The 19146-nt window shown below is 45.8% G+C and overlaps 1 protein-coding gene across 2 annotated transcripts in view; it reads right to left on the bottom strand.

The window, feature by feature from the left end:
• The window catches only part of LOC137541173 (zinc finger protein 271-like), a 52800-nt gene that overhangs the window by 12064 nt on the left and 21590 nt on the right, over positions 1-19146 (bottom strand). Inside the window, exons 8-13 of one of the 2 annotated variants that reach the window (XM_068262345.1) lie at positions 15156-15304; positions 11868-12206; positions 10425-10527; positions 7675-7805; positions 5075-5195; positions 2873-3022 (exon numbers count right to left, since the gene is read on the bottom strand). In XM_068262345.1, the coding sequence (XP_068118446.1) occupies positions 2873-3022; positions 5075-5195; positions 7675-7805; positions 10425-10527; positions 11868-12206; positions 15156-15304 (993 nt within the window). Of the gene's footprint in view, positions 1-2872; positions 3023-5074; positions 5196-7674; positions 7806-10424; positions 10528-11867; positions 12228-15155; positions 15305-19146 lie in introns of both variants that reach the window. The other variant, XM_068262344.1, reaches the window with a different exon arrangement.

The raw sequence follows: 19146 nt of genomic DNA, 5'->3' as shown, positions 1-19146 counted from the left end.
AACACAGTCCAGCCTGCAACCCTGTATTGATCTGAGACACAACTATGCGCTTTGAGTCCTATGGGAGAAAAGCGCTTTACAAATGTTATTGTATTCCCGCAATGTCACCCCATTTTGAATTCCCCATCCACGGGAGGCTTTAGAAGTGTTTGGAGCCGGAGTGTTCCCAAAGACGGGCTGCTCTGCACTGCGCACTCGTGAGTGTGCCTTCATGCATGCGCAGTACAGAGCCACCCGTCTTCCGGAGTACCTGGGCCCCCGGATTTACAATGTACAGCGCTGCAATCTAAGATAGTATTGTACTCGTCATATTCTGTTCTATTAACATATTATACAGCTTAGCAGCTTTTTTTGTTAACAACATTGCACAAATATGTCAATCTGCAAAACAAGGGACATTACGGCTCCATCTGCAGCACATTTTGGGCCATTCGAATTGGAACGCATCCCCACGTCTGGAAAAGCGCTGGTTGGGACTCTACGTTCTGTTTGCTGATCCCTTTTTTTCCCTTCATTTTTTTGTTTGTTTAGCAAGTGGAAGCGGATCCTATTTTTAACATTAGGATAAGCTTCCTGCATTGAGTGGAACATTTCTCAAGTCCAGCACTTGAAACCACTACCAGAATCATGCATGCGTGCCCCTGCTGCTCGTGCACAAATTCACTAGTGCATGATTGATGCCACAGCAATCATTCAAATAAAATGAGACATCACATTAAAGGAGTCATCAGGGGATTCTAAGTGCTACTTACCCGGGGCTTTGTCCAGCCCCAAGCTACCAGCATGTCCCTCGCTGCAGCTCCGCGGTGAGCCGTTCGCCTGTGAAGCTTCCCGGCCATGACGTCAGACCGACCTGGAGGACGGCCTGTACTGCGCTTGCGCGAGCGGCGCTGTCAATCACCGCCACGTGGACCGGAGCGGACTGCGCAGGCGCGGAACTACTACTCGCGCAGGCGCAGTACAGGCCGTCCTCCAGGTCGGTCTGACGTCATCGGCGGGGTCGGGAAGCTTCACAGGCAAACGGCTCACCGCGGAGCAGCAGCGAGGGACATGCTGGAAGCTTGGGGCTGGACGAACCCCAATCCCCTGATGATTCCTAAAAAATAAAGTTTGGGGGTTTTTTTGTGTGTGAAGTGTTAACCCCTACCAGACTAACTAACCCCTGTTGTCACCTTATACTTAGCCTTAAGGGAGAACTGTAGTGTGAGGTATATGGAGGCTGCCGTATTTATTTCCATTTAAGCAATACCAGTTACCTGGCTATCCTGCTGATCCTCTGCCCATAATACGTTCAGCCACAGGCCCTGAACAAGCATGCAGCAGATCAGGTGTTTCTGACATTTTTGTCTGATCTGACAAGATTAGTTGCATACTTGTTTCTGGTTTGATTCAGACACTACTTCATCCAAATAGATCAGCAGGGCTGTCGGGCAACTGGTATTGCTTAACAGGAAATAAATATGGCAGCATCCATATACCTCTCACTACAGTTCTCCTTTAAGATTCATGGACACTTCTAATGGCTGCCACCATATTGATCGGATGTGATCACTATGGCGACAGCTCGGGGTGCCTAGCAATGCATCTATCGAGCACTGGGGTCCCCAAACTGTGTGCCCTAATTGCTAGACACACAGGATGCGATAATGGTACGTTACACGCCCAACTAGTGATGAAATACGGCATATATGGCATCGGCGACAAGCCTAATAATGTATTGTGAGGGGTTTTAAAACTGTGGCACTTATGTGAAAATTAGGAAGGGGAAACAGGAAACAATGTGTAATTTTTGCGTTAACGCTTAAAGAGAGTGCCTGTGAAATTAAACAATACTTGGAAAAAATATTACCCAAAGAAAGCACAGATTGTCCTGAAACAAACAATATATGTATCACTTTGATGGCACAAGTAACAAAAAGTTAGGCTCAGTTCACACTGTATTTTAAAGCCAAACAAATCCGGTGAAGCGGATCCGGTCTCCGCTTCACCGGATCCGGATGGCTTAGTGCACACTGGCAAACAGATCTGTGAAAACGCATCTGATTACCGGTCGATCGGATCAGTTTTCACTCTGTTGCAACTCCGGTCTGCTGAGCAGACAGGTGAGGGAGGGAGGAAGAGAGATGGAGTGTTTCTTACCCAGGCTTCAGTCTATTCCCCTTGCGTCACGTGGCTACCAGGAAGCGTGGTAGTCACATGACGCGATGTGAAGGAGAAGAGACGGAAGACTGGGTAAGAAACCCTCCCTCTCTTTCTCCCTCACCTGCCCGCTCAGGAGTCTAGCGTACCCAGTCCCCACATCCCCCACCCCCCATGAAGCGTCCCCACATCCCCCTACCACCCTCAATGGATTTTGGCCCTAGAACGGTCCGTTCCTTCACTAGTGTGAAAAAAACTTTCCGTTCTCCCAATGCCCCCAATAAAGTGCTCTAGCTTTCGTTTACGGTCTGCTGGTCTTAGCGGTCCGGAAAAATTGTTGATGCAGCAAAGTTGTGGTCCGTCCAGCGGAATGGATGCGTTTGAATGGATGGATGTGAGCGGTTCCATTGGTTAACACTGGATCCATTTGCATCCGTTCCATTTGTACAGTATCCGTTTTACTTCTGGTCCGCTGTTTAATGCTAATGTGAACCGGCCTTATTGTTGTATCAATAGCAACACAGCTACTATGCCAAAATAGTTTGGAATCGTAAGGGGAAAATACCCAGGAATGCGAAGTGATTGAAGATTATACAAGTAAGCTAAGCAGGCCTTTTGGAGTGCAAAGACTTTTGGCACACATTCATTTGGAACACAGACTTCCCACTGTTATTATAGGGACACCCTAACAGTACTATCATCGAGTCTGGAGGAAAAACACTGAAATACTCACTCAGGCTGTGCTTCCCTGTCAGAAGAGTTTTACACAGAGGGCAGCTGAGTTTGGGGAGCTCTTTGGTGTGCTTCCGTTGAATGTGCATCAGCATGCTGGTCTTCTGTGTGAACCTGGCCTGGCATGTGTTACATGTGAAGGGCTTCTCCCCTGCAACAGGAAATAAGGCAAGTATGAAAAACATTTTTAACTATCCTGCCATGACCCATCTAACCTATTCCAAAACTTTTCAGGTTTGATAAAGCAGCGCAGGGGCAAACCCAGGATTTTCAAGGGGAGCATTCCTGAAAGGTCTCTCTCAGTCACGCACAATAAAATAATATAGTAGAACATTAAACTATGACTATGGTAGGATTAGATTGTGAACTGAGATCCTATGGACAGTCACATGACTCTGTACTCTGTAAAGTGCTGCAGAAGATGGCAGTGCTATATAAATACATAAGAGTAGTTAGAATGAAACAATGTTGATTTGTTATATATATATATATATATATCTTTTTTTTTAGGGAGGAGGTGGTTGGGAAAGAGAGATGGTGAGACAGAGAGACACAGACAGGAGAGTGAGAGACAGATAGAAGAGAGAGTGGGGGGAAGGTAAAGAGAAAAGTGAAAGACAGTAATGGGGAAAAGACGTGCGGGTCAGTGTGTCTGCGGGGTAAAGAGAGAGATGGGAAGAGTGAGAGACAGGAATGAGGAGAAAAAGAGAGACACACACAGGACAGAGTAGGAGAGAGAAAGACACAGGGCACAGGGAATGAGAGGCAACACAAAAACAGGTGAGAGATACCTGACCAGGACTGCAATATTCTATGTTGCCTGTCCCCAGACACTGCAATGGCCCTGGCCTGAGGGGGGATTCTGGGCAGCAGTAATCCCCCCTTAACTTGCCTATACAGCCCTATGGTTAGTTACAATGACCAGTTCTCCTGCCCTTCATGCAACCAAAAGGAAGTCCCTGCTTAAGCTGAAAATTGAACTGTAGTCAAAATTAACATTCCAATAGATTATCCACGTTATTCTAAAAACAAACTCTAAGCACCTGATAAGGTTTAGCCTCAGTAGAGATGAAATATCTTGACTTGACTATTGACTGCCTCCTTACCCCGCCCACCGGTAGCCACTCCGTCACTCACAGCACCATCTTTCCTCCTCGCCCTCCATACCAACCGCCTAGGAAAGTGACTGTGCAGCACTCAGACCTGAACTGTTGCCGGTGTGATTGAGTTCAGATCCATATAGGCGACAATCATTGTGCATGTATATGCATAATTATGCAAGCCACACATGCATCAATTTTCCCACTTGATTTCAGGTACATTGAATCGGCCAGAAAACTATAGTGCACAGTATGCTTCTTGAATCATAATTTGGAGCGATTTTTGTAAAAAAATCTATTAAAAAAATGATCGATCAGAAGATTAGAAAACATTGAATGACTGAGGAAGAAAGGGAGTTCACAGCATACGGTGATACTGCATTGAAAAGTGCAACACAGCTGTTCTATGGATTTTTTGCAATGTTGTGTTGCAATTTATGTGTGTATAGCCACCATTAGGGCTTGTACACACTGTAAGAGCTTTATAAGTGCTAGTGATTTGAAAAGCTCTTTCTAATGCAATGTGAACACTCACATAGGATAACAATAGCAAGAGCTTTTAAAATAACAAAGCACTCAGAAAAGCTCTTGTAGTGTGAAAAAGCCCTTAAAGGACATCCAAGGTGAGCTTCTTAATCTATTTTACTTACTTGGGGCTTTTCCCCCACCCCTAGCAGTCATTTCACTCCCTCGCTGTAGCTACAGTCCTTCTCAGTGTCCCGCTGGCGGCCAATAAAGATCGCAGACCGGCACCTGCGTGTCCACGTCACCAGGCGCATACTGCCCCGGTGACGTGGTAGACCATTTGGGAGGCAGGTATGACACGTGTGTGTCAATTTTGGCTTTTATTTCTCAGTTCAGGTTTGCTTTAAACCAGGATAATCGCTCGTTTTTCTTGATCGAAAAGAAAGATTATTTTCAACTCTCATTCGATTCAATCATTTTGGTTGAATAAACGGGAAAATCAAAAACTTTTTTGTACTGTGTAAGGGCACCATTAGAAATGCATGACTTCCTTCCAAAGTGCCAACAATTGGCCGCCACAGAAAAAGTTTTGTAGCTTGAGAAGAGTTTGTCCCGTTCTTTCCCAGGCAGACACTGACCTGTGTGAGTCCTCTTGTGCCTGGACAGCTTGAAGGAATCAGTGGTAGAGAAGTTGCACTGCTCACAATGGAAGGGGCGGTCGTCATCATGCACCTGAATATGAAGGATCAGCTCCAGGGCCTAGAATAAAAAAAAAAGGCATGTTATGCAATTCTGTAGCATCGAATATGAATCACAGCAGAAATGTTAAGGTAAAAATATGACCCACATCTTTCACACCATAAGACACACCTAGCAGAGAGAGGCCAGAAACCCACTAGGAGCGATTTCTAATTTCTAGTGATTTGAAAAAACTCTTTCAAATCGCAAAACACTCAGAAAATCGCTCCTAGTGGGTTTCTGGCCAGAGGATTGTCCTACACTGCAGCTCTTAAAAAAAAAAAAAAAACTTCATTTGAATGGCTTGGCTTTTTTAACAACATGCATTTGGTATTAACATACCACAGGGGTGAGCCTGGGGTGCCTGGCACCTGGGTGCAAGATTTTCTCTGGCGCCTATGGGAGTGGTTAAATTAACCGCGCCCAACCACAAAATCACACCCATGTCCCCCGTTTAGGTAGTGAGTGACAGGGACCCCTGTTTATGTAGTGAGTGAAAGGGACCCCAGTTTATGGAGTGAGTGACAGGGACCCCGTTTAGGTAGTGAGTGAGAGGGACCCCTGTTTAGGTAGTGAGTGACAGGGATCCCCTTTAGGTAGTGACAGGGACCCCCTTTAGGTAGTGAGTGACAGGGACCCCCTTTAGGTAGTGAGTGACAGGGACCCCCTTTAGGTAGTGAGTGACAGGGACCCCTTTTAGGTAGTGAGTGACAGGGACCCCGTTTAGGCAGTGAGTGACAGGGACCCCCCCCCCCCTCTAGCCGCCACTCCCCCCTCACCTTGCAGCTAGCAGCAGCAGCCCAGCGTCAGACCTCAGGATCAGCGGGCGACCAGACCAGTAAGAGCGGGCGTCGGACGCACCCGCTCTATATGCGGAAGTGATGTAACTTCCGCATATCAGTGCGGTGTGCTAGGTCCTAGTGCCCGCACTATTGGTCGCCGACTGATCGAGGTCTGACGTGCTAGAGGGAGAGGGGAGCGGCGGCCAGAGGGGGTGAGCGGCGGCCGGGCGGCACCTCTCAGAGAGAGGCGCCTGGGTGCAATGCACCCGCAGCACCCGTCCAGGCGCGGCCCTGACATACCGGATCCCCACGGTGTGGTTGTGTGGCAATGCGGGAGCAGCAGCCCACCTAATGTGCCTCTGAGGACGCTTAGAAAGCATCCACTCCATTTCCTTTCTTCATTGTCGCTGGTGCCCCCTCACTGTAGCCCAATGGCATGTACATGAGTACACACATGCCACCATAATCACAGTTAGAGGGCGCCAGTGACTATTAAGATAGAAGGGCACAAGACAGGGACGAGTGCAATGGCGAGAGAGGTGAGTTATACACTGCAGGGACTGTGGGGATTGCTATTAATGTGTGTGTGTGTGTGTGTGTGTGTGTGTGTGTGTGTGTGTGTGTGTGTGTGTGTGTGTGTGTGTGTGTGTGTGTGTGTGTGTGTGTGTGTGTGTGTGTGCACAGCGGTTATACACTGCAGGGAGTGTGTGTGTGTGTGTGTGCACAGCAGTTATACACTGCAGGGAGTGTGTGTGTGTGTGTGCACAGCAGTTATACACTGCAGGGAGTGTGTGTGTGTGTGTGCACAGCAGTTATACACTGCAGGGAGTGTGTGTGTGTGTGTGTGTGCACAGCGGTTATACACTGCAGGGAGTGTGTGTGTGTGTGTGTGAGTGTGTGTGTGTGTGTGTGCGCACAGCGGTTATACACTGCAGGCAGTGTGTGTGTGCACAGCGGTTATACACTGCAGGGTGTGTGTGTGTGTGTGCACAGCGGTTATACACTGCAGGGAGTGTGTGTGTGTGTGTGTGTGTGTGTGTGTGTGTGTGTGTGTGTGCACAGCGGTTATACATTGCAGGTGTGTGTGTGTGTGTGTGTGTGTGTGTGTGTGTGTGTGTGTGTGTGTGTGTGTGTGTGTGTGTGTACAGCGGTTGTACACTGCAGGGTGTGTGTGTGTGTGTGTGTGTGTGTGTGTGTGTGTGTGTGTAGCGGCAATACACTCCAGGGTGTGTGTGTGTGTGTGTGTGTGTGTGTGTGTGTGTGTGTGTGTGTGTGTGTGCGCAAGTATCCTGGAACCGGCACAAATTATGGATTATTCAGTCCACAAGACACAAAGGCCGCAATTCACTAAGCTTTATCAAACACACTATCAAACGTTTGATAATTTACCTCATGGGTAAAATCTAATTTTCAATTCACCAAGGTCTTATAGATTTATCGAATGTTTTATCGATAAAAACGTTCAATAAATCTATAACACCTTAGTGAATTTAAAATTAAATTTTACTCATGAGGTAAATTATCAAACGTTTGATAAAGTGTTTGATAAAGCTTAGTGAATTGAGGCCATTTACTTTTACCCCACTTGGGTGGGGGGAGTGGAGAAATGCATCTTATGAAGTTAAATGTAAGGTAACGTTTAACCATAGAAAGAAGTGAGAGCAACCCATATGGCCCAGGCAGTTTACACCTACTGACAGACTCCACTATTTACTCACCCCTGCAGTCTCATATTCACAGAAAGGACACTTAAACACATTTTCTGGTCTATGAGATTTTCTATGTTTCAAGAGTTCCATGCCGGTGGTGAAAGACTGGTTGCAGTCTTTACATCGATGAAGCTTCACCTCTGTCGGGAGGAAACACAAAACAAACATTCTTAAAAGTCCACTATTCTATAATGCCAAGGCTGGTCTTCTTTCTCCAGCTCAGATTTACTGGTCACATGACATACCCTCACTTCTCACTGCAATTTCCAGCACCAGAGCCAGCTTCCTGCTTTCACAATGTCACGCCTGTGGCCCATGCCAAGCATCCCTCCCACGCAGAACGAAGTAAGGGAGGTAGGATGGCAGACTTGAGCGGGACACATTACGATCATCCTTTGTTAATGAAGTGCAAAGATCTTATTTCAATGCCTTTATCTCAACTGGCCTTGTCAGCTGTGAAGCTTTATAGAAAGTATATTTCTGTCAGCCCTACATTTTTTCATGAAGACTTGGCATGATCCCTGCACAGACATGCTTCATCGGCTGTCAGCTGGATGAAACATAGTCATTCTGGTGTAGTACTGCATGTTGAAAGCAAGGATACATTTATTTATTTCAGTAGAATGCTCAACTCACAAAACTAGATTACCATAAGGCAACCACTGTAGAGCGCATGTAGGAAGTAAAACCTGTCCCTCTAAACTTTCTTCCAGTCAACTACTGGTCTGGGAAGGCTGGTCACTCTTCAAATAAAAAAAGGTTTTCTTGAGAAATAAAAACAAAAAATGACAGGCCAGGTTTATACATCAGACTGCATGGTGCAGGAGGCTCAGAAGCTGGAAACGTGCAGAGTAACCATTCATCCCATGTGATTTGCAGTTATACTCCTTTAAAGGTACTCCGAGCAGTGCAGAAACTATGGAAAGATGCATATCATTTTAAAGCTCTCTTTCTTCTCTTTCCAATGATATATAAATCACCACCCTACGCCTTTTCATTTTAGCTATTTTCGCGATTGAAATTGCCGCGGCCACGATTTCAATCGCGAAAATAAAGAAAACTAAAAGGCGTAGGGCGATGTCGCCAGAAAGAGGAGAAAGAGAGCTTTAAAATGATATCCATCTTTCCATAGTTACTTGTATTACACAGGACGACACTTTCCCCAGTGTCAGCAGCTCCATTCAGCAGAAAAAGTCGGCCTGTGTAATACAATGTAACTATGGAAAGATGGATATCATTTTAAAGCTCTCTTTCTCCTCTTTCTGGTGACACCTAAATCGTTGCCCTACGCCTTTAAGTTTTCTTTATTTTTGTGATTGAAATCGCAGCCGCGGCAATTTCAATCGCTAAAATAGCGAAAACTAAAAGGCGTAGGGCAGCGATTTATATATCATCGGAAAGAGGAGAAAGAGAGCTTTAAAATGATATGCATCTTTCCATAGTTTCTGCACTGCTCGGAGTCCCTTTAACTATTACTATGTGCCTGATGCACTAACTTTCAGAAAAATTGACTTGTGCAGGCAGTGGAAGGCAGTTGTACCGGTACCAACGCCAGGGGAACAGCGCACATCGCTCAAGTTACCTGGGTGACTGGGTTGCGCACGGTACGCTACCAACGTACCTTGCCCAATGCACGTAGTCATAGCACCATACATGTTATTTGGATAATGCGGGTTGCACCGATTGCGCTTTACTGTGCTTCAGGCCTTATGTGCCTCACTAAAAATGGGCTAAAATCCCTATAATTCACCCTGAACTCAGCACCAATGAGCTTACGTCAAAATTCTGGACCCCCTTTTGCCATAACCTTCACTGCCTGCCAATCATTTAGAGAATGCAGTGCAAACCTATAATGCTCACCTATGTCTGTCCACTCCATACACTTCTCCACCAATCTCAAGATATCACCCTCATAGAAGCCATACAACTTCCTATCCGCTACCAAAATGATAAGCTTGTGAATTAACCTTTTGCAGACCGTTGATAGTAAATCCTACGCCGCACTTGTGGCTGTCTAAGCCTGATGCGGCGTAGGATTTACGCCACCTGCCATTTTCGCACCCGACGCGATATCGGGCACCCGAGAGGGGAGATTAAGCTTTTATATGACAGCTGACATCTCCTCTCATTGATCAGGAGCCATCGCGATTGGCTCCTGATCACACGTGATCACTACGATTGCCAGCGGATAGTAATGATCACTATTAGAGCAGCGGCGGTAGGAGGGGGAAGAGGATCCACTCACCTTCCTGACGTTCCCCCGGCGATCGGCGCTCCCCTCCGCTCTGGCCGGCATCTCTGCTCGCTCTGACGTAAGTTCCGCAACCCAGAACTTAACAGCAGTGAGAGCTAGATTGCCGGCGGGGGGGGGGGGGGGGGGGGGGGGCATGGCCTCCATCCATCTATAGTGGGGATCCGGCTGCCTGACCCCCCAAATGCATCCCCCCTCCCCCCGCATGTAAAATGGCCTAGTCCTTTAGGGGGGTTAGGCAGCCGGTCTCCAAAAGGTTAATGTACCAAGCTTCCTATGTTTGTTTTTGGTTTTTTTTTATATTGGAGGTTAACCTCTATACCACTAACCCATCAGCCTGCCTTCCATAACACTGCTTCTGATTTGCAAGTATCCGTTCTCATCAGCATCTGTGTCTTTATCCACATACCTCATTTTTGAAACCTTTATCGCTTCAAACCCTCAGCAATGAGTGACTGCCATATTGCACATGAATAATAAGCAGTGAATGGAGGGAAGCAATACATACCTATTTGCTGATCAGGGCTAATTGGCTGAATGCGTCTCCCTTTCCTCGATGTCTGTTGTAGCATGGAAGTAGCGGTTAGGAGAGGGCCCTCTGAGGTCACACCCTTAAATTGATTATAAAAAAATAAAAGAAGGAAGCATCTTAGGTATAAACAATCAATTAAGAAAAATGCTACAAAATCAAGTGTACAAGAGGAATAAAAAGCTTTCTTTAGGAACAGGAGGCCGAGAAACAAAGCAACTCTCCATTGTACCATTGGGTGAGCTGGTCTCATTAGAAGTATTTATGCACTGCAATTATCTGAGCTTATTGTGTACAATCCCATATTATTAGAGAAGTATATCAAGTAATACATAACTATTGGAATGGTTATGTGGATGTGGTAGCCCGATTCTATTGCCATGTACATTGCACCTGGCTTAGAGGTCCTATCCAAAAATGCAAATTTTCTTGTAAATGGTCATCCCACGTAGTTCGTGTTCCTTTTCACCTAGCAGCAAATGCTCTTATTCCTCTAACCCAGCACCCATGACAAGTGTTGGCATTCAAATTCAGGATCCTGCATTCAGAAACACAAATTACACTTCAGTACCCAAAATAGTGGACAGGGTCCAAGCCAGAAGGAGGAAGCTTCTGAGTTACATGAAGCGTGGCATGAGTTACCTTCACGTGGCACTGTCCACTAGTTTGGGTGCTGAAGGTAGGGGAAAGTTTAAGGGGAAGCCAATTAACTTATCTGTATGTTTTTTAGGATGTGGGAGGAAACCAGAGTGCCCGGAGGAAACACACAGACACAGGGAAAACAAACAAACTCTGTGCAAATAGTGCCCTGGCTGGGTTTCGAACCGGGGACCCAGCGCTGCAAGGTAAGAGTACTAACCACTCAGGTTCATTTTAAAAGAAAATTTTACTGCAAGGAAAAGCTTGTTTTTAGCTTGGCTCTATATAGTGAAATGCTTTGAACAGAAATCAGCAGAGGGTCAAACTTTGCTGCTATTCAGTGCAATACATTACAGTGACCATCACTGCATAGTGCAAAGAGTGATAGTCTATTTACAACTGTGAGAAATGTTTATTCAATAAAAACAGATGAACCAATTAGCAACATAGTAATACTAACACTGTAAATCTTGAACAACAGGAACCCAGCAATTGAAACACCCACAAAATGTACACATTAAGTGCTGGAGCAAAGTACTCAGCTTGGATAATGCCCACTTTCCAAACCCCGACTGGTTTTGTCCTTGAGGGATAGTGTGATCCAGATGTGGGCATTACACAGGGTACCGTTGCCATGGTTGCACAGAAGTGCAAGTTGACCTTAGGAAAGTTCATTTTTAATAACATTAAAATTGCAAAAATAATTATGTAACACCCAACTACAGTATATTTATGGAAATGTAATAGCTAAAGTGGCATTTCCCTTTAAAGGTCACCTCCTACCTGTTGGTCTGCAATCCCCTGGACCTGCTGGCTGTGAGAATCCAGGGCTATGACGATAGGCTCGGAGGAGTGCTGCTCCACCAGAGGCTGCAGGACTTCACCCAGATCCTGCACTTCGTACACCTCAGCCTGCAGCGTCTCACCATCCAGCTGGTCTGCGCTCTGCACCACTATGGCTTGCACAATGCTGCCATCCTCCGTCTGCATAGGAATACTGCGCAGCTCGGTCACTGTGTGTGGCTGCTGTCCATCCTGAATGTTCAGGAACACCTGAGTCTCTCCCGATGTTGGTACAACACTCCAGGATACACCATCCTCTGCGGCGCTGAAGTCTTCATCCTGTCCATTGAGTACACGAAACTGGGAGTGAAGAAAAATGAAGCTCAATGACTGTGTGTAGACTACAGAAGGAAATCTAAAAATCCCATTTGTTAAAACCACCCAGATAAGAGAAACTTCTCTGCATTTAAAATTACCTGTGCAAACAAACAAACTACTAAAGCCCGGTTCACGTGGGTGTCTCAGGGCAGCAGTGGCGGAAACTGAGGCAGAGAGCAGGGACAGAGGCACAGGGGGTACACATGGAGGCACAGGGGGGTATACATGGAAGCACAGGGGGTACAAATGGAGGCACAGAGGGGGTACAAAAAGAGGCACGGGGATACAAACGGAAGTGCAGAGGCACAGTGGGTACAAACTGAGGCACAGGAGGTACAAACGGAGGCACAGAGGGGGTACAGAGGCACAAGGGATACAAACAGAGTCACAGAGGGGGTACAAAGGCACAGGGGGTAAAAACAGAGGTGGAGACATAGAGAGGCACAGAGAGGGGACATAGAGGGGCACAGAGGGAGAACAAAGTCACTGAAGGGGACAAACAGGCACAGAGAGAGACAGAGAGGCACAAAGGAGGGCACATAGAAGACACAGGGGACAGAGACAGCACAGCTTTCCGACTTAAAGGGATACTGTAGGGGGGGGGGGGGGTCGGGGGAAAAGGAGTTGAACTTACCCGGGGCTTCTAATGGTCCCCCGCAGACATCCTGTGCCTGCGCAGCCACTCGCCGATGCTCCGTGTCCTCGATCCCGCGGATGTCACCAGGAGCATACTGCGCATGCCCAGTATGGTCTGTGTCTGCACAGTAAGCTCCTGGGGACATCAGCGGGATTGAGGACATGGCAACGCAGGCGCGCAGGTGGTTTTCAGACTTTAAAGTCTGAAATTCCAGAAGTGAAGTGTAGTACGGACAGAACAGATTCAGGTTAAAAACAAACCTACAGTCCCTATCTCGTTCGTTAACCGGGGACTACTTATACTTAGCATTTGGACTAGTGCCTTCTTCCCCGGCTCTGCATGAATAGCTGAAATGCTACGGATGACATCACTCTCACAGACTAATCCCGTGAGGCAAATGTTAAAATGTTTGCCTAGGCAAAAGTCATTTGATAAAAGCTCCAGGAATTTTCTTTTTACTAATGAAACTTACTCTTATGCTTCATACACACTTGAGATAAAAGTCTTTGGAAAATGAAAGATCACAGACCAATTTTACCCCCTTCCATGTAGTATGAGAGCCATACTCTACACAGTCTATTCTATGGAGCTGCACTCCCCATCAGATAAAATCTTTGCAGGATGCTGCACACACAGATGCCCGTACACACTCAAATGATCATTATCTGCAAAAGATCTGTTCCTGCAAAAGATCCATTCCTGCAAAATGTATTCATAGTCTATGAGATCTGCAGATCCTCATACACACTTGGTTTAACAGACAATCATCTGCAGATCATCTGCAGATCAGATCCACCAGGATGGATCTTCAGATCTGCAGATGATTGCCAGATATGCAGATGAAGTCTGTTAAACCAAGTGTGTATGAGGATCTGCAGATCTCATAGACTATGAATGCATTTTGCAGGAATGGATCTTTTGCAGGAACAGATCTTTTGCAGATAATGATCTTTTGAGTGTGTACGGGCATCTTTGTGTGCAGCATCTTGCAAAGATTTTATCTGATGGGGAGTTCAGCTCCATAGAATAGACTGTGTAGAGTATGGCTCTCATACTACATGGAAGGGGGTAAAATTGGTCTGTGATCTTGCATTTTCCAAAGACTTTTTATCTCAAGTGTGTATGAAGCATTAGCTTGTATCATGCGAAAGACATCAATTGTACAAAGCTGATCCAATGAGTTCATCTGATTTCCATATGGAGTCACAATACACTGCATTTCCCTTCTAAAGCTAACTGGATTGCACTTTGAGGGCCCGTTTCCACAAGAGCGAATCTGCATGCGTTTCTGCATGCAGATTCGCATAACCAATATAAATCAATGGGCCTGTTTCCACTTCTGACAACTTGATGAGAGAGGTAAAATATTTCAGACAAAGACCGCAAACTAATCAGCTGATTTGACTTACAGAAAATAAAGGCGGGTGCAAGACAAACCAGCTTGTACAAATCATGAACTTTTAAAGTGACACTGAAGCGAAAAAAATTATGATATAATGAGTTGGTTGTGTAGTACGGATAATTACTACAACATTAGTAGCAAAGAAATATATTCTCTTATTTTTATTTTCAGTTATACAGTTTTTTATTAACATTGCATCATTCTCTAATATTTGCAGTTTACACACTACTCAGCATTCTAAATGATTTCACAGAGCAGGCTAGTGAACTTTTAAACTTTCCTCTGCAGAAAACAAAAAACAAAATACAGTGACAAACACTTGAGATAATAAGCTTCAGCAGTGGCGTAGCTTAGGAGCTGTGGGCCCCGATGCAAGGTTTACAATGGGGCCCCCCAAGCACTCTATACATAACAGTTGATATGGCGCACCAGAACCTGCCAATGGCAACTACAGTGTCAGAGGTGTAAGAAGGGGATGGGGAACAGTTTGTTAATGATTACTACTATTCAATGTATCTATAGAAGTGATCATTATGAGCACAGGACCAATATTGAGCTAATACTGTAGTTGAGGGAGGACCCTTCGGGGCCCCTCTGGCCCAAGGGCCCCGATGCGGTCGCTACCTCTGCACCCCCTATTGCTACGCCCCTGAGCTTCAGAAGACAGATCTTTTTGCAACGTTGAAAGTCGGAGAGATCAGTGGCTCCTTTGCATAGATAACAACTGGAGTTTTTTTTTAACTCTTCCTGTACTGTAAACCATATTAGACTCCTATCTCTGCTGCTAATGCTTTATTTCTTACCTGTACTACACATACAAATCATTATTTCATAAGTTTATTTTCACTTCACATTCCCTTTCACACCTCACCATTTCCTGACATCCTCTCATGCCTGATCTCCCGTTCCTGTGAGTCTCCTGATGTAGCCGGTAAAGGTAGCGCTCATGAAACACCTCCGGGCAGCGACGGCATATAAATGGCACCTCCAGGTAGGTGTGCTGCCTGCGGATGTGAATTTCTGTAATACAGAAAGGTTTACATATTGTCAGACTAGACACTTTTCTTTATCACATTTTAAAAGGTCCACCCTCAGATAGGCTAAGCTTACCTGAAAATATCAGTTATATAAACCTTAGAGGGAAGGGATTGATTGCTATACGTTGTCAGAATTTCAGCGTGGATCACCAGATTAAAGCCCCTTACAGGAGGGCCAGGGAGTCTGAACTGGAAATAGCTAGACCTATGGATGTTTGGGACAGGGCAACTCAGAACACTGCAGTCATAGCAAAGGGAGGCAAATGCTTATAGAAACAGCTTTTAAACTTTTACTGCACTGGTACCAATACCTCCTATACATCAAATTAAATGTCTTAGACTGCCGTTTTAACCACTTCACCTCCAAGGGTTTTTACCGTTAAAAAAACAAAGCAATTTTCAACTGTCAGCTCTCCTTCCATTCATTCGCCTATAACTTTATTACTACTTATTATCACAATAAAACAATCTATATGTTGTTTTTTTCGCCACCGATGTGGGGGGTACTTTTTGCTAAGAATTATTTTATTCGAAATGTGTTTTAACAGGAAAAATAAGAAATTTTTTTTTAACAAATTCATTATTTCTCAATTTTTGCCTATTTTAGTTTTAAAATAATACACACTACCGTAATTAAAACCCACACATTATATTTGTCCATGTGGCCCGTTTATTGCAACTAGGGTTGCAACGGTATGAAATTCCATGGTATGATAACCGGCTAAAAAAATACCACAGTATGACTTTATTACGGTATACGGTATTACACAATTATTTGGACCCGCCCCCCCACCCCAGTGGGGTGCCCCACTCCCTCGGTATACATATGATTAAACTGCTAGGAGATTTGGGGCTCCGGGTAAAACTGTAAAAAGGCTCACCCTGCTCCTGCAAAAGTCCTGTTGGCATTAGAGATAGGTGTAACCAGTAACAGGTGGCCGCAGCATAGGTAGCCAGGGATAGGTGTAGCAAGTAGTAGGTGGCCGCAGCATAGGTAGCCAGGGATAGGTGTAGCAAGTAGTAGGTGGCCGCAGCGTAGGTAGCCAGGGATAGGTGTAGCAAGTAGTAGGTGGCCGCAGCGTAGGTAGCCAGGGATAGGTGTAGCCAGTAATAGGTGGCCGCAGCATAGGTAGCAGGGATATGTGTAGCCAGTAATAGGTGGCCGCAGCATAGGTAGCATGGATAGGTGTAGCCAGTAGTAGCCGCTATGTCGCCCCGCCCTCCGAAAACCAGTAAACCGTGACTGTGCATGGTATGATTACCATGCGCAATCAAACCACAGTATACAGTCATATCAGTATACCGTGGCAACCCTAATTGCAACGTTTAAAATTTTTCCCTAGTACAATGTATGTCGCCAATATTTTATTTGGAAATAAAGGTGCATTTTTATTAGTTTTGCATCCATCCGTAATTACAAGCCCATCTTTCATAAAGTAACAGTAATATACCCTCTTGACATACATGTAAAAAAGTTAAATCCCTAAGGATTACATATATAAGCCAGGGATAGGTGTAGCCAGTAGTAGGTGGCCACAGCATAGGTAGCCAGGGATAGGTGTAGCCAGTAGTAGGTGGCTGCAGCAGAGGTAGGCGGGAATAGGTGTAGCCAGTATTCGGTCGCTGCAGCAGAGGAAGGCAGGAATAAATGTAGCCAATATTAGGTGGCTGCAGCATAGGTAGCCAGGGATAGGTGTAGCCAGTAGTAGGTGGCCACAGCATAGGGAGCCAGGGATAGGTGTAGCCAGTAATAGGTGGCCGCTGCATAGGTAGCCAGGGATAGGTGTAGCAAGTGGTAGGTGGCCGCAGCATAGGTAGCAGGGATAGGTGTAGCCAGTAATAGGTGGCCGCAGCATAGGTAGCAAGGGATAGGTGTATCCAGTAGTAGGTGGCTGCAGCATAGGGAGCCAGGGATAGGTGTAGCCAGTAATAGGTGGCCGCAGCATAGGTAGACAGGGATAGGTGTAGCCAGTAGTAGGTGGCTGCAGCAGAGGTTGGCGGGAATAGGTGTAGCCAGTATTAGGTGGCTGCAGCAGAGGAAGGCAGGAATAAGTGTAGCCAATATTAGGTGGCCGCAGCATAGGTAGCCAGTAGTAGGTGGCCGCAACATAGGGAGCCAGGTATAGGTGCCTAGAGTATAGAGAGCCAGGTGGGGAGGGGGGACGCAGCGGCGGGGGGGTACAAATACTCACTTGCCGATGGGTTCTGCACTTCATTCTTCTTCCTGTTCTTGCGCTCCCCCTTGCGGGGGAATAGCGCCCAGGGTCGTGGTTTCAGGAAAATGGGACGCAAGAACAGGAAGGCGGAAGAAACCAGTACACGCGTGCAGGACCCGCTGGCAAGTGAGTATTTATTTTTCTCTATTGTTGTGCATGCAACCCCTTGCGCCGCTGCATTGCATCCCCACCGCTATGTCGCCCCGCCCCCCGAAAACCAGTAAACCGTGACTGTGCATGGTATGATTACCATGCGCAATCAAACCACGGTATACAGTCATATCGGTATACCGTGGCAACCCTAATTGCAACGTTTAAGATTTTTCCCTAGTACAATGTATGTCGCCAATATTTTATTTGGAAATAAAGGTGCATTTTTTCAGTTTTGCATCCATCCGTAATTACAAGCCCATCTTTTATAAAGTAACAGTAATATACCCTCTTGACATACATATAAAAAAGTTAAATCCCTAAGGAATATGAATTTTAAATCAAACATGAATCAATTTTATTGGAATTCCATATGAAAGACCAATACAAAGTGGTGTACACGTGAGAAGTGGAACGGAAATCATACAGGATTCCAAACATTTTTTACAAGTAAGTAACTGCAAAGTGGGGTGTGCGTAATTATTCAGCCCCCTTTGGTCTGAGTGCAGTCAGTTGCCCATAGACATTGCCTGATGAGTGCTAATGACTAAATTGAGTGCACCTGTGCAATCTAATGTCAGTACCAATACAGCTGCTCTGTGACGGCCTCAGAGGTTGTCTAAGAGAATGGCCACGATTCATAAAAGTTCTGTCGGTAAATTAAATCTGTGCGGGAAAACACCGCTGTCGGTATTTCAGCCTTCTGGGTGGTCATTCAGAAAAATGTTGCCAGTTGCGATACGAGTGCGGAGATTTTCTGCTGTAGGCTGGCGGAAACGGGAGAAGCTGGCCGAGTCCCTCCGTGCGCTGCTGTCTCTGCTGCTGCTTGGGAGGTCTGTCCCATTGACTTACATGTACTCCGCATGCTTATTGCTACATCCGAGCAAGCGATATTTCCTGTCTGCATACCGCTTGCTCTAATTTTATGAATGGACATTTTGTTCCATTTCTGCCTAGAATCACCGCATAAGGCGGTGATTTATTGCTCTGCTCCGGAATGTCAGCGTCGCATGCGGAAACGGCCTTTATGAATACACATTTTGTTCAGTGTTCGGTAAAGTCGTCTGTTTTCAGCATTTCCACATGCAGGAATGCTTTATGAATCGAGGCCATTATTGGGAGCAACAACACCATGAAGTCCAAAGAACACACCAGACAGGTCAGGGATAAAGTTATTGAGAAATTTAAAGCAGGCTTAGGCTACAAAAAGATTTCTAAAGCCTTGAACATCCCACGGAGTAGTGTTCAAACGATCATTCAGAAATAGAAGGATTATGGCACAACTGTAAACCTACCAAGACACGGCCATCCACCTAAACTCACAGGCCGAACAAGGAACACTGCACATCACTCTGAACACACCATCCCCACTGTCAAATATGGTGGTGGCAGCATCATTCTCTGGGGGTGCTTCTCTTCAGCAGGGACAGGGAAGCTGGTCAGAGTTGATAGGAAGATG

Source organism: Hyperolius riggenbachi, chromosome 12 (assembly GCF_040937935.1).
Source record: "Hyperolius riggenbachi isolate aHypRig1 chromosome 12, aHypRig1.pri, whole genome shotgun sequence".
NCBI lineage: Eukaryota > Metazoa > Chordata > Amphibia > Anura > Hyperoliidae > Hyperolius > Hyperolius riggenbachi.
The sequence above is the reverse complement of the archived record's forward strand: the minus strand, read 5'-3'. Positions and strand labels throughout refer to the sequence as shown.